General features: G+C 30.6%; 1 protein-coding gene across 2 annotated transcripts in view; it reads left to right on the top strand.

Moving 5' to 3' along the window:
- The window catches only part of Spock3 (SPARC (osteonectin), cwcv and kazal like domains proteoglycan 3), a 405,155-nt gene extending 393,907 nt beyond the window's left edge, over positions 1–11,248 (top strand). For both annotated transcript variants that reach the window (XM_078030963.1, XM_078030962.1), the window contains exons 8-11: positions 3,291–3,512; positions 5,413–5,475; positions 7,837–7,974; positions 9,586–11,248. In XM_078030963.1, the coding sequence (XP_077887089.1) occupies positions 3,291–3,512; positions 5,413–5,475; positions 7,837–7,974; positions 9,586–9,755 (593 nt within the window). In that variant the 3' untranslated portion in view covers positions 9,756–11,248. The remainder of the gene's footprint in view (positions 1–3,290; positions 3,513–5,412; positions 5,476–7,836; positions 7,975–9,585) is intronic.
- The last annotated feature ends 4,332 nt before the right edge of the window (positions 11,249–15,580 follow it).

Below are 15,580 nucleotides of genomic sequence, written 5' to 3'. Positions count from 1 at the left end.
AATGTACAAATGAACCTACCCACCACAGCTATCCTTGAACTGTGTGCTAATCAATAAAAGGGCAATAAATTTTATGATGTTCTTCTGACATATTAATGAACGTTATTTTCAACATATCACAGAAGGAATAATTTGTGTAACATTATATTTTTCCACTTTCTGTTTTTGTAATCTGTTTCAATTATACACTCAATGTGTTTATTTTTAAAAACTAATAGGGAAAATATGTGTAGAGTATTAGCATCTGTTTCCTAAGTCTATCTGATGCCTCCATCAGAAGGTAAAAATTGTTAGCAGCTGGAGGTACATGGTTTTCTCATCTACCTCATTTTCATACAAACATATATACTCAATAAACATACTTTTAATGTAGACACATTTTAGCATAATGAAATAATACTATATTCAAATGTGAGAGCCCGATTATTATTACTATTTTAATCTTGTAACAGCACATTGTATTGCAAATATTTTCTGATTGCATCTTTTCTATTTTTACTTTAAAGTACCTTCTTTAGTATTGCTTAATAAAGCCTTTCTCAAAAAATACTGTACTTTGTATCTTTCCAACGTACATACATTATTGAATTTGAATCTTTTTCTGTGTTTAGAATATATTACTATGAGATCAGATTCTGGCATCAAATTTTGTTCTGCTACCGAATTAAAATACCATCTTTGCAATTATTTAATTCAAGCTTATTGGGGCTGGTTTTTCTTTTTACTTTCTACATATTTTTTTTAATTTCCATTGTTGATTTTTATTGTCATTTTGTTATGTTTCCATTTAATATTTTGTGTGATTTCAATTCTCCTGAGTTGGGTAAGATGTATGATATGATCAGAATGTGTATTCTGAAAAGAACTTGTATTCTGTTATTATTTGTTTGACTATTCATTCAATGTAAATTATGTAAAGATTTCTCATAACTTATCATGTTGTTCATATCTTCTATAACCCTAATGTGTTAGGATCATTTGTTCTATTTATTTGTCATAAAAGATTGTTGCAATCTCCGTTTATAATTGGGATTTGTCCATTCCTCCATTTAGGCCTATTGTATTTTTTTCCTCAGGCATTTTTGGTGTTCATTTTACATATATGACACATTCAGAATAATTACATTTTTTAATTGAATTCTGTTATCATGTGATGTTTCTTTTTATAATGGTAACATTCCTTAGTCCATATTCAGATTTATTATTAATATGTTCAGTCTGCCTTTCTTTTCATTAGTGCTTCATGATGAATTTTTTACAGCTTTTAATTTCAATATAGTATGTCTTTTTATTTGCCTTGAGGAAAACATACCTAAGTCTTCTTGTATTTTTATCCAAGCTGATATTCCTTGACTTTTAATTAATATGTTTAAATCACTTACATTTGGTTAGTTATCGACATGGTTTAATTGCAATCTACATTTTGTTCAGTTCTTTACTATTTTATAACTCTTTTTTGCAATTATTCTCCTCTTACAATGCCTTATGTTAGATCAATTAACTATTTTCATGGCTTCATTTGGTCTGCATTTTAGTTTATTATTTTTATGACTTTTTAAATGTTTTTGATGGTTTCCCTATGATTTACAACATATAAATTTAATGTGTCACTCACAACATTCAAATCATGTTTTTTGTTCTTTTATCTATAATACAAGGATTTACAACTTTAATTTCTCCCATTTTTTAAATATTTTATTTTTTAGTTGTACATGGACAATATCTTTATTTTATTTTTAAGTGGTGCTGAGGATCAAACCCAGGGCCTTGCACATGCTAGGCAAGTGCTCTACTGGTGAGCCCAGCCCTCTCCCATGTTTTGTACTATTTTTTCTACATCATTTTCCCCTTCCCTTCTCCCACTGGTATTTAATTGCATCCTTATTACACTCTTCTATGATGATCCATAGCTCTTGTATGTTTTCTTAACTTCTCCTGCTCCTATTTCTCTTCCTTCCACAGAGGTCTTACCCCTCTGCTAATGATAGAATTCTTTAATGGTCTAAACTGAGGATATTCTCCTGAGTCTTTCCCAGGAACAACATTTTCCCAGGGTGCTGAAGATCCTTATCCATATTTTTAGAGTTAGCCAATATTTGACTCTCCTCTGGAATTTAAGTCTTTGTTCCATGAGGGACACAGGGATGATGGATGTAGGTGAGCCTCCACACCTTTCCTTCAGCAAATGCTTCTTCTCATGTGACTTCCTTGGGTCTCTTTTCCTGCTCTGTCTACCTTGAAAACGTTTGCTGATGTCTGTGGAATAGTGTCAGTCAAATGGAATGAATCCCTCTTCTTTTTGTGGCTTGCAGAGTTGAGTTCCTATCATGCTAACTCACACTCAGTCTTCAGACATTCCTTAAAAAATTCAATGTGATTTGTTTTAATAGCTTACATGACATCTGCCATCTGTTTAGGGTCAGCAAGGGCTCTCATCCCATCTCTTTTGGGAGGCACCTGTACTTTTATTTTTAGAATCTGTTTTTTTTTTTTTTTAAGGGCTCAAAATACGGATATTATATCTGATGCTATTTGGGACAGACACCTTAGACCTCTGGCTTATCCAGGCTAACCCATCTTTGTTACCACATTGCTGAAATTTCTGTATTTTTCTATGCTCACTCCCTACTCCCCAGTAGGCACTGCACCCACCTCCCCCCACCCCCGCTGTAACACATTTGTAATTAATTGTAACAATTGCCTCTTGAGAGATGCAGAAAACAGTAATTGTGTAATACCGCATGATGGCTATTCTTTGGTCAACAGTTTTAACTGAAGTACCACAATCACCATAATTCTAGCAAGATACAGGGAATTGTTAAAGTTTTAATCATTTTGTGTTTATGATGTTTGAGTGAAAATAGTATTTTAATTTCTTTTAATTGAAATAAATTTCAATTCTTTATAATAATAGTGTTATTCATATATATATACATATACATATATATACACACATAAATATATAGATTAAAACATTTATCACAATAAACTTTATTCGGAAAAAGCTTGAACAGTAAAATGTAAATAATGTTTAATTACAGTACTAACTGCCATTGAATGAATGATTAATTAGTACCAGATGCTTTCTGGTTAATTAATTCTCACAATTCTCCTCATGTTACTCTCCACTTTACTGTGAAACAAATTTCCCGAGATGAAATGTAAAGCCCTACCTCTCTGACTATCCAGTAGGTACCATGCACTAATTACCTGTTTTGTTGATGTGTTTTTTTCTTTTGGGTGATGAGATCTTCCATATTTAGCTAACCATGTTCTTTCTTTGCATTTAGGATTTGATACCAGTATTTTGCCCATTTGCAAGGATTCACTTGGCTGGATGTTTAATAGACTTGATACAAACTATGACCTACTGCTGGATCAGTCAGAGCTGGGGAGCATTTACCTTGATAAGAACGAACAGTGCACCAAGGCATTTTTCAATTCTTGTGACACATACAAGGACAGTTTGATATCAAACAATGAATGGTGCTACTGCTTCCAGAGACAGCAAGGTAAAAGATGAGTCACCTGTACATGCAAATAATAGACCTCCATTTCAAATTTTATGTAATCTTTCATGATGAAAGAAATAACCATACTCTATGCCTTATTCATTTCACTAGATTTTTTCTAATTTGTGTGTTTATAAAAAGAACCATAAGCAGCATGTTGAGCAAAGTAACTCTGCTAAAAATGCAAACATGCTAAGTGAGATGAAAAATGGTAATTAATATTTTATATTAATGTACTTCATTATAGTTTCCATTATGAACCACCAAGAAGCACACAGAGATATGAGAACATAGATATTAAAAGTAATCATTAAAATTAATTTGCTATCTGCTTTGCCCATGGTGTAAAATAAATGGGTTTTTTATCACTATACTGTGGAGTTTTAATGTTCTATTTTGTGATCATATTAAATGAGCTGAATGAACCACAGCATTTACCATAAAGTTATTTTTCCTCATTTTTATTTTGAAATGACTAAGTCTTTCAACCTTTACAAAATAGTTCAGCCTTTCAAAAATTCACTAGCAAAGAAAGTGCTTCAATACTCTGGTAAAAATTAAGCAAGATGAAAAATTGAAATGCTGCTAGTTCCTTATATACCCTTCTTTATTAGGAATGCAAACCAAATGTAAATTTGGAAACATGTTACAGAATCAAAGGAATTAGCAATTTGTACCAAGTGAATACAGAGAAATAGATCTAAAGTTCACATCACAATGAAGTTTTGGGAAACTTAGAAGATAATGCTATGTATAATTCTGATGCTAATTTAAAAACCTTGAAAAAAGTTTAATGTGATACACCTGTTCTTGCAATACTTTTTAAGATTTTTGAAAGCTAAGAGAATGATCAAGCTACTTTAAATTATGTCCATGTAGAAATATGAAAACATTTTTAGGGATTTCCCTATCTAAATTACTTTTTAATATTTAGTGATAGTTTTATAAGTAGAGATCAAATGATTATCCTTAAATTGCTAATCAGGATTATCTGAGTAGGGTAGCTTAACTGTTTGTAAACCATTTTAAAGCAAAGTTTAAAAAAAAATGGATTTACTGTGTTAAAATTTAATTGAATGCATACATAAACACATGTCAACTTTACTGCATATATGTTCTCTAGGTCATTAAACACTCCTAAAAATCTAGGCAGGCATCAGTGGCACATACCTGTGTGTGAGTGTGTGTGTATGTGTGACTATTTTACACATTATACATTATGTTGTGACTATTTTGAATTTTCTATTTCTCTCCAAATATCCTCTTTGAAATGATTGAGTTTGAAAAATGGACACATGAGGGATTCCAAATTTATTTAAATGTTTTATTTATTTTTAAAATCATGGCTTATCAGAAATTAGGATGTATTGTGTCCTCTTTCTAAATTTCACATATATTTGGAGCATCTGGGTGAGAATAGAAAGACCAAGGTACATTATCAACATTATTCAATATTAGAATTTATGAGTTTCTCTGACACCTCTTAAAAGAAGTATCAACTTTTCCATAGATCATAATGCTAAATTATTTCTCTATATCTTAGCAACTCTTTTAAATGAGGGAAATTTCATCAATTGCTTAGAATTTCATTGCCAAGTCAGTTGATGCTTTAATAGTACATGATGGGAAATATTTTCATCATATAATTATTTTGCTGTTTTCTTTTTTCATCCAATTCAGTCATTCTAAGATAAAACCAGATGACCGGAGAGTGATAACTCTCATCCCAGACACACAATCTATATGAACGTTTATCTGTATAAGTAAGGAATATAACACAACCAATATGTAATGTGTCTTCTAAAAGCATGTAAAGACTAAGTGAAGATTGATATCAAAGAAGTTACCCATTCTCTGTTTGACTAAAATCCTAAAGGTGACATTTTTAATGTCATTACAGACCCACCTTGCCAGACGGAGCTCAGCAACATTCAGAAGCGACAAGGGATAAAGAAACTCCTAGGTGAGTCATAGCTCATTCTTCTGAAGGCTTTATTGCTTACATAAATAACCCCAGGGAAACAGCAACATGAAATCAATATTAATTCAACAAAGATAGACTGCACTAAATTTCAGCAACAAAATTTATGAACTTTTTGAAAGCCATTAAACTTACTTTTATTACCTCACCTATTGAAAGATATTATGTCTGTTTTATTACCCTAATATAATGTTCATTTTGAAAGTTATTAAGTAAAAAGAGATTTAAACAATAATAAAGTTAAAACGTCAGCAGAAACTTCTAATTCTGTGGTTAATAATGTAAGAATGGATGGGTATACAGATAGATAAATATAGATATACACACAGAGAGAATATATAAAACAAATATTTTAAAGATGGGGTGAAAAATGCTGAGTGCCTCAGAGAAGTTTGACTGTATTCTTTAGTGTTTTCATGAGTATTTCTGGCTATGTTACTTTTAGCAATGGAATATATGTGTGGCTGAATGGATAGGTAAACAGGTAGGTACATAGATAGACCGACATATAAATAGATAATTGCAAATTTTACCATGAGCCCCGAACTATTTGAATGTTTGGTAATCAAGACACCATCAAACCATTAACTTTGAGCTTAAACATTTTAAATAAAGTCTTCTTAGAATAATGCTAAATTCTTAAAAATTTACAAAATTAGTACATAGTTTCCAGAAATCCTTTACCCAACTTTTCCTAAAGATAACTTCTTGCATGCACCAAACAATCAGAGCACATTTGTAAAAATCTAGGAAATTAATATTTCTATAATCCTGGCAGCTATAAGGGTCAGGTTTTACTTGGATTATACCAGTTTTGTCACAGTTTTTTTTTTTTTTTTTTTTGCATTTTGGTATATAAAGCAGGACAAAACTCAGGCAGTGTGTCTTTTAACTATGCTAATACATTTGTCTACTTAGTGGCATGTAACTTCATGATGACTCTGGATCTAATTAATCTGTTTTACATTTTGATGAGCTATTTTTGTAATTAAAATATGTGTGTGTGTGTGTACTTTTATACATATATATAAACTAGCATATTTCTGTTATTAGTGTTCTCTCTCACTTTCAAAGTGAACTGGCATAAAATACATAAGAGTTTATGTCAAAAAATGCTGTTTTAAAGTAGTAAATATTGGAAATTTGATTTTCTTATTTTTTGTGGCCTTAGATTGAAAATGTTTCCATTGAAAATGTTTCAAAGTTTTCCTTATTGGAGATACTCCATCTGCTTTACTGAAAGATTAGTAGTTCAAATAAATTATAATTTATAAGTTTAAATTAACCACCTATTTATCATATCTAAATTGTAAAACTTATGGAGGGGGTAAAATTATGATCTAATATGGTATAAGAATAAATGGTTTTCATATTCTAACTATATATTTATGGTTTTTTAAAAAAATAAAAATAATGTTTCCATCATAGGAAAAAAAAAAGTTCAGGAAAAAAAGAAAAGTTTCTAATTTTCTAGAACTCACATTCTAATGTTTAAGTATTTAGTGAGGAATATGACTGTACTTATAAATTACTAACTAAACATTTATCTTTAGAAATATACTATATACTATGCTATATATTATACAAATAGAAATAAATATCTCTTTCTGACCATTCCCACTAAACTGTGTTCTATAAGACTGAGTTTAAGAGATGTTATACAGCAATGAAAGTCAAGAGAACCCAAACATTTCCAAACAGAGGATATGGAAGTGTAGTTTTGAATGTATCCAATGATAATCTACACACATGCACACACACATGAGATGGAAGATATGTCATCTCCTCCAGTTTAGGAGAAGACTTCATATTGACAGCATATTTAAGTCGAGTCTTAAAATGAAACAATGAAGAAAAGGGATTCCAGTTGGTATTAAAAGGCAGTGTGTAAAAAAGGTGAAACAGCATTAAATTGAGTGGTAATAGCTACGTGGCATGAAAAGATCTTGAAAAATATGAATGAAAACTTTGGAGAATGAAAATAGATAGTTGTTAGTGATGAGATGATATAGGCTCTTGTACACCATATAAGTGCTCCCAATGATTGAATGTGAGCATAGCATCACATAGTAATGCTGTACTATACCACTGAAAACACTACACTTTGCAAAAATGAGGCGTGTTTAAATGGTAGTTTCCTTAAAACAGGATATGAATCCATAAGTTTTAATCAATTCCTATGGCAATGCCAGTGCCAGGACAGCAGAACACATACCTGTTTTCTTCTACAGGTGTCACTAGTATATAGCCTGGTATACAGTGGCACTTCACCTGTGTATGTCTTAAGGCTTATTGGTAAAACACATACGTGCATTTGTGGGTGACTATGTGCATGTTTCACAGGACAGTACATCCCTCTGTGTGATGAAGATGGTTACTACAAGCCAACACAATGCCATGGCAGTGTTGGGCAGTGCTGGTGTGTGGACAGATATGGAAATGAAGTCATAGGATCCAGAATAAATGGCGTTGCAGACTGTGGTAAGGGGAAAGGTTATTTTATTTTAATAATTACCAAGCACAGTAGTCAATACTGAGATCCTCATTAATTTGTCTAAGCACTTAATGAAGACCTGTCCTATGCAGACAGGTTAACTGCTATTTGACATAGATTATTTAGGAAAAGATAAAGAGTAAACAATGAAAGTAATCTCATTTAATCCTTAAATCCCTCTTCTACATTAATTTATTCTGTAACATTTTTAGTAGTTGTTGATTTTCTATTCTGTCCAATATGATTAGATTTCAGTGAGCCATACTACTCAATAGCTATCTTATTTAATTTTAGCATGCAGAGAATATTTCTTCATAATATGTAAGTTAAAGTATTAGTACTACTAATTACTTCAGTTATCTGTGTTGCCAGTGGTGAATAAAATGTCATTTTTTTGTTGTGAATGAAAATTATATGAAGATGAATTAAAAGTGGACAAAAATTATTTTGGAATCATGGACTTGTGAGATTTCTTAGCATGCTATGATTAAGAATATGCAGGGAATGGGAAAATAGAAACATTTTCTTCATATAAGATGGAAATTTCATTGTGTAATGATTTCAACCAATTCAAAAACAATGAATTTTATTAATTGGATTTGTTATAATTAGATACCAAAAAATTTTAAGAATTAATATCCAGAAGAGGTAAAATGAAGACACACTGGTATTTGAGAAGTTGAAAAGTGAATACATACTGAGATATAAATGAGCATTATTACCTCCAGAAAAATTATTAGCTATTTCTAAAATATTTTTAAAAAATAATTTAATAAATATTTCTTTTATCAAAGTAACAAATTCCCACCAACTTAGTGGCTCGATCTACAGAAGTTTGTCATCTTGCCAATCTGTCATGAGTAGATATCGGGTCTGTCTCACTAAGCTGAGCATCATAGTATCAGCAGGGTTGTGCTCCTTTTGAGACTCTTGAGGAAAACCAATCTCCTTGTCTTTCCTGCCTTCTAGAAGTCACACACATTCCTTATCTCATGGAGACTTACCTCCAAATTAAAACTAACTTTGCATCTCTTTGTCCATTCTTCTGTAGTCATGTCTCCTTCTGACTCCATCTGGGAAAGGTTTATTGATTTTAAGGACCCAACTGACAGTTGGGGTCTTCATGTATAAACTGGGAAAATCTCCTCATTTCCAGTTATAAGGACCTAATCACATTTGTAAAGTTTCATTTCCATTTAAGTCATTATCTGTAGGTTCTAGGGATCATGAAGTAAATATTTGGGGGAAGGGAACAATTATTCTGCAACCACACTTATAGAAGAAATTTTAAGCACTTTAAGATTCAATATGTCATGTGAACTTCTATAAAAACCAGACTGAGATCAAAATTACTGAACTAGAAATCTTACAAAGCATACCTCAACAATAATTTTGCTATTAGCACACAAATTTTTAAAAAATGATAAACTTTAACATGTAACAATTTATCAAATAACTGATTTATTTCTCATCTTCATTAAAGTGATGAGCAAATTAAAAATTTATTAATTTTCCTATTTTTCATTAGTATTTTATCTCTTGTATATATATCACCCCATTACTCAGTCAAAATAAATATAATGCTTACTTATTTTTAGCTATAGATTTTGAGATCTCTGGAGATTTTGCAAGTGGAGATTTTAATGACTGGACTGATGATGAAGAAGATGAAGATGACATCATCACTGATAAAGATGAAATTGAAGATGATGACGAAGATGAAGGGGATGATGATGATGATGGCGATGACCATGATGGATACATTTGATTAATGGCAGTTGAGGTCAATAAATTCCACATTTGTAATATTGACAAAGTGATTGCCTATGGAGAATTACCTTGTTGCCCCAAAACAAAATTATTTCAAACCTCATATATATTTTGTATAATTATTTCAAATATGGCACGAAAAGTCATAGAAATTTATGTTTAAATAAGAATTATTTACTTTGAGTTTTTGTATGTCTTAGAGAAAAAGAGAACATATATGCAGTATAGCCAGACAAAGGAAAGTGATGGAGAGCTACTAAAATAAATTCTGAATAAGAACAAATTTTGCAAATGTTCCATAAAAAAATAACAACAAATGAGTGCTTGGGATGATGAGTGTTTTGTTTTCTGAAAGCCCAGCTTAAATTTACAACTTATAGTGATCTGATCCCCAAGGATTTTATAAAATTATGCATGATCCAGATCTTTCCAAAGTAGCATCAGGGTAACAGAGAGACCACATGGTAAAACAAAGTGACCATTGTAGAATCTTATTAAGGTGTTTATGTTAACAGTGACATTTTTAATTATGAAGTTATTCTGGATATGATAGGATATTTTATAAAATGGCAAGTATGGAAAACCACAGATTCTTGAATGTTAGAAATTTAGTTGTCCTTTCTAATTTTTATTTTAAACTGAATGGCAGTCTTACACATATATATATTTTTAATATTCTTAAGCAGCATGACTTTTAGATTTCTGTCTTTCTGACCAGCAATTTAGGGTACAGAATTTAGGAAGACAAAAGGAAAGATTCATTTTAACCATATTTTCACTAAAAGATTTTCATTTGCCCCCAATGTCAAATTTGAAATTCTTAATTCTAATTTTATGTTCTATTTTAGATAAATATTTGCATTTACTCTTAGAATTTTGCCATTTTTGTTCATAGTGCTGAAGCTTAGAGAACGTATTGTATGGTGCCTTGCAAAAATAGAAATAAAAAGGATTAGCATGCATACCGATGTAGGATATTAGGCAATATTTAAGCACACCTAATTAACAAATTAATACCAGTAAAGGTACTGCTGCTGGAATGAAGAAAATGGAATATGTTTCTTTCTTTTTTTCTATTGTTACATAATTACCATGTGGACTGGTTTATAATAATTGTGTGGAGTGGCATTTAAGATTTAACTGTAACAAAAATTACTTTAATTGCTATATTTAAGTTAGCATGTTAATTAATTGTGTAGACATTTTGGCACACCATCACTTTTAAGTATATCAAACCAATGGTTTTGTGCCCATAATAAAAAAAGGAAAAATCCTGTTGAATATTACACATTGATATCTTTAATTTCAACAGTGGGTTAACTGTTTTCCTGGTATACTATTCATTGAAAGCAAAATTGGTGGATTCTTTCCATTTAATTTATACACTAAATAAAAACTTTAATGTTGAACTTACATAATATTTAAAGTATAATGCATTTTCTTTTCTACTGTTTATGTATAGTTTACAAAATAAAGAATCTTGTAACCAAATCAACTGTTCCCTAATGATTTTTCTGGAGTATACATGGTAGTATGAAGGATCCATAATCTATTCCCTGTTTTTTAATATGAACATATCACAAATTAGTTTGGGAAGTTTTCTGTGGTTTTTGAATTTCAAAACCAGAGCTCTTGACATCTTGAATATTGTTTTTCAATGTATGCCCAAAGTGATTTTTATTGTTGGTTTGTCTTATTTTGTTACATTTGTCATATATTGCAAAGTAAATAATTTTCTTTGTTAAAGCAGTATTTTTAAACCCATTTTTTTGTGGTATCAAACAATATATTTAGCTACATTTCTAGCATTTTCAAGAGTGTCAGATAGCCTTGTCTCTTTTACAAATATATAGGCATAACAGAATACAACTGTGGATTTGCTGAGATAAGATCAAAACAACAATTCTACCCACACATTTAACAAATTAATTCAAAATAACAGACATGGTGCTCTTGAAGTTAAACTATTTTCTAAATTGTCTCCTTTCAGACTCTCAGGAAAGAAACTAATTCAACAGAAAATATTAAACTGAAACATTAATATGAATGAACTTTATATACATCATTTTATGAACAAAATACACTTGTATATATGTATATAAAAATTCTATCTGTGATGAACTTTAGATCTCATGATCATACTTCATTTTAAATATTTCATCTCAACATAATTGTACTTTTATATTTTTCATAAAAGTATAAATAATGGGCATCTGTGGTAAGCTAGTCATGCTTCTCAACACTAGAGATTCATCAGTGAACCTATAGTCTTGTAGTTAATATTCTAGTTTGAAGTACAGACAATAAGTCTATTTCCATTTCACACCACAATATAGTTGATGCTCCAACAGAATAAATCCAACAGACTTTTTTTCCCCTAGATTTAATTTAAATAGAACAAGATATTTTGAATCCAATTAAAACTCCTTATAATCCCAAATCCTAAGGGAGAATTTTCAATTAAAAAAAAATTAACTACCCTAGTATTTTGTTCTTCTTTAAGTTGATTCTGATTAATAGGCATGAAACCATGCTAAGGTGAGACATCAAGCAACATTATTCCAGTGTTATTTTGGAAAAGACACATGCAAGTCAAAACCTGCAGGATATTCAGGATCACAACAAATTAAAAATTAACACTGATGAAAATAGTAGAAAAGAAAAAATATCAATTGATTCTGATATATCACAAATCTAATAGATAAGGTTATAAATGCTTTCTTATTTTTTATAGACAGCACAAATATTTACATATGCTGCATAATGCCATTTGGAGAATTAAGCTTAAAATAAACATAAAACATTTTAATATTGATCAAAATGATATGCAGTCTAAGGCAAACCGTGTTTCTGCCAATCATTTAATAAAATAATATCCAAGAATCCATAACCAAGAATATCCTAATTAATTAGTAAGACAAATATTAAGAGGGTATGCATTTTTATATTAACCTAAAGAAGATATGAAAATAACTCATAAGCATTGATCCTGTTTAATTAAAGCAGTGGCTCATTTAAAGCCAGTTTAGAAGATTGCAAAAATAAAAAACTGATTCATAACAAATATTTTGATGAACTGTTTATATGCAATCAATGACTCAGCTACATGCAGCAAGTCATTCAGGGCCTTGTACACAGATCACTTTTTGAGATGCCTAATAACAGAAGAAAACATGTAGAACCAAACCAAACCAAACAGAACCTCTAAAGAAAGTGAGTTTATTTTGCCTGTTTTATACTCACACATTTACACACCTGATTAGTCCATTTTTTTTCTTGCAGTTAAGAAAAAATTACTGAATTGACTCACATTTATTTCTCTTATCTCTTGTTCAGTATGAATAAAAAGAACTGGACTGTATCACAGGTTTTTCAATTGAAATAAAAGGAAAAAACATAAGTCTAGCATATTTAAGTGCATGAAGATGTAAATAGCTGCTGATGATGTGAATTCCCTGCAGTTTATTCTTTTCAACATTGTTTTAAACATAATAGTTGACACTGAGGTGAATATAATGGAAGAAGACATTTTTATTCCTTCTAGTACACATTTTTTATACTAAACATTATTAGCTTTTTACTCATCTTTAAAATATTTTATGAATTATAGCTTGACTTCATAAAATCTTTATCAATATTTGAGTCAATTTACACTTCAAAGAGAGCATCTTAAGCATTAACTCTCTACAGTATATATGTCATCCCTCCTGGGGCAAGGCAATTTGAAAAAGTCTTTCTGTATGATGATTGTTTTCTCTGCTCAGTTGTGTATAATTTGTTCTATCTTTGTGGAATTTCTCTGTGTCCTTATACTAATCTTAGCTAGCAAAATTAGGATAAATCAGTACATAATAAAACATGATTTAAAGTGACATAGTAAAAAGCTGTAGGTGAAAAATCTAGTTGAAAACAATAAGAAAAAAAATTAATAAACTTATATAATTATACCCATATTCACTTAGTTCAAAGGCATCATTTAGAATTTATTTTTAATATGTTTGTAATGATAAGTCACCTTCTTGATATTTAGAAGCATAAACAAACACACACTTGGGTTTAGAGTCTTGCCAGGTCATGCATTTCTCACTTGTTGAATGCAGTTTAATATATTCATCCTATAGGATATCTGTGAAGGTTACATGTGATACAAATTCAAATCAAGAGCTTCTCTGTCACTTATTAGGTTGGCACTGTTAATTTTTTTCAAGTCTTTAAAATAGGTTAATAAAATTAGTCTTACTGAAGTTTGTAAGACATACTTCCAAAATTATCGTTTTTTCCAGTTTTGTTTATCCAAATAAATTACTTAGCTCATAATACGCTTATATAACAAAAAAGTATCATAAATAGTGCTTGCATCATAGGATTAGTCTGAAGATAAAATGAATTAAGTCATGGTATCTGGAACACAGTAAATACCAAATAATTGCAATTTGTATTGCTACATGTAGAAGTGTACATCAAAATCACATTAAGATATGAAAAAATTAATTCCAAACTTGAAAGGCTTAGTGTTAGATTTAACAAGAATTTCTTAATTGTTAATAAGTATATTGTGTACTTTTGCTATATGTACTGTACATTGAATGGTACATACATTAAATTCACACAGTGATCCAATAGCTGTGTACTTTTTCTCTTGCATTAAAGATAAAGATTTTCAGAAATCACTGGCATTAACACCCATGTCCCCTCTCCTTCCTTGGCATATGAGGCAACATCCTTTTTTTCCCTAATCAGGTTGAGGTCTTACAATAGTTTTGGCCAACTGTCAGCTGAAGTAACTTGTGTGTTGACTGGAAGGGCAGATCACAACCACCAGTTTACATACAGTTGGGATTAGTGACAAGCTGTGTGTTTAACCTGCTTTCCCAGTTCCACTGTCATTTCATATAGTCATGCTACTTCCATATTTAAAATTGCTACCATTACATAAACCTTATTCCTTATTCTTATGTAACATACAACATATTTTGAAAGTCAAATTTCTCCAAAGTGAAGCACTGGCACTAGTTAATATACTTATTTTGGGGTGGTGGGCAGTGCTAGGGATTGAACGTAGCGCCTTATGCATGCAAGGCAAGCACTCTACAAACTGAGCTATATCCCGAAACCCCAATATACTTGTTAATGGAAGGAATTTACATAGCAGTACAGGAACAGTAGCTTCTAGAGCCAAATCATTGAACTCAGTCTTGTATTGCTTTCTGACATTGTACAGATTCTCAACTTACTTTACTTCAATTTATTCATATAAAAAATAAAAAATAGCATTAAGATTTATTTTATAACTTCATGGTGGAGGTTCAAAGAGAATCCTAATAAAATATCTACCTCAAAAACTTAGCTATATTATTAAAAAAAAACTAAGAAAAAAGAGTATGCCTAGTGGTAAAAACCTTTGGCATACAGTTTGACTCCTGGGTCTTGATATTGGTTCTGTGGCTCACAGACATTAGGCAAGTTACTTCTCATCTTTGTGGATCAGTTGTTTCATCAGTAAAAGAGATGAGATATTAATTCCTATCTCACTGTAAGACTATGGGAATTACACACACACACACACACAAAAAAAAAAAAAAAAAAAAAAAAACCACTTAAACAGTACCTGGCTACTTAATAAGCACTAATAGTAACTATTAAGAAAAGAAGAAGAAAAGAAAAATCTATGAACCACTTTACATAGAATCATCACATTTTTCTTTTCAAATGAGAATACAGAGAGTATTATCTTGGTTTCTTTATAGGAAAACTATTCCAAGTAAATTAGATGACCTCTAAAAATCACCAGGGACATCAATGTAGAAACCAAAGTACAAACTC

This window comes from Ictidomys tridecemlineatus, chromosome 14, assembly GCF_052094955.1.
Source record: "Ictidomys tridecemlineatus isolate mIctTri1 chromosome 14, mIctTri1.hap1, whole genome shotgun sequence".
Taxonomy (NCBI): Eukaryota; Metazoa; Chordata; class Mammalia; order Rodentia; family Sciuridae; genus Ictidomys; species Ictidomys tridecemlineatus.
This window is presented reverse-complemented; position numbering and strand designations above follow the sequence as displayed.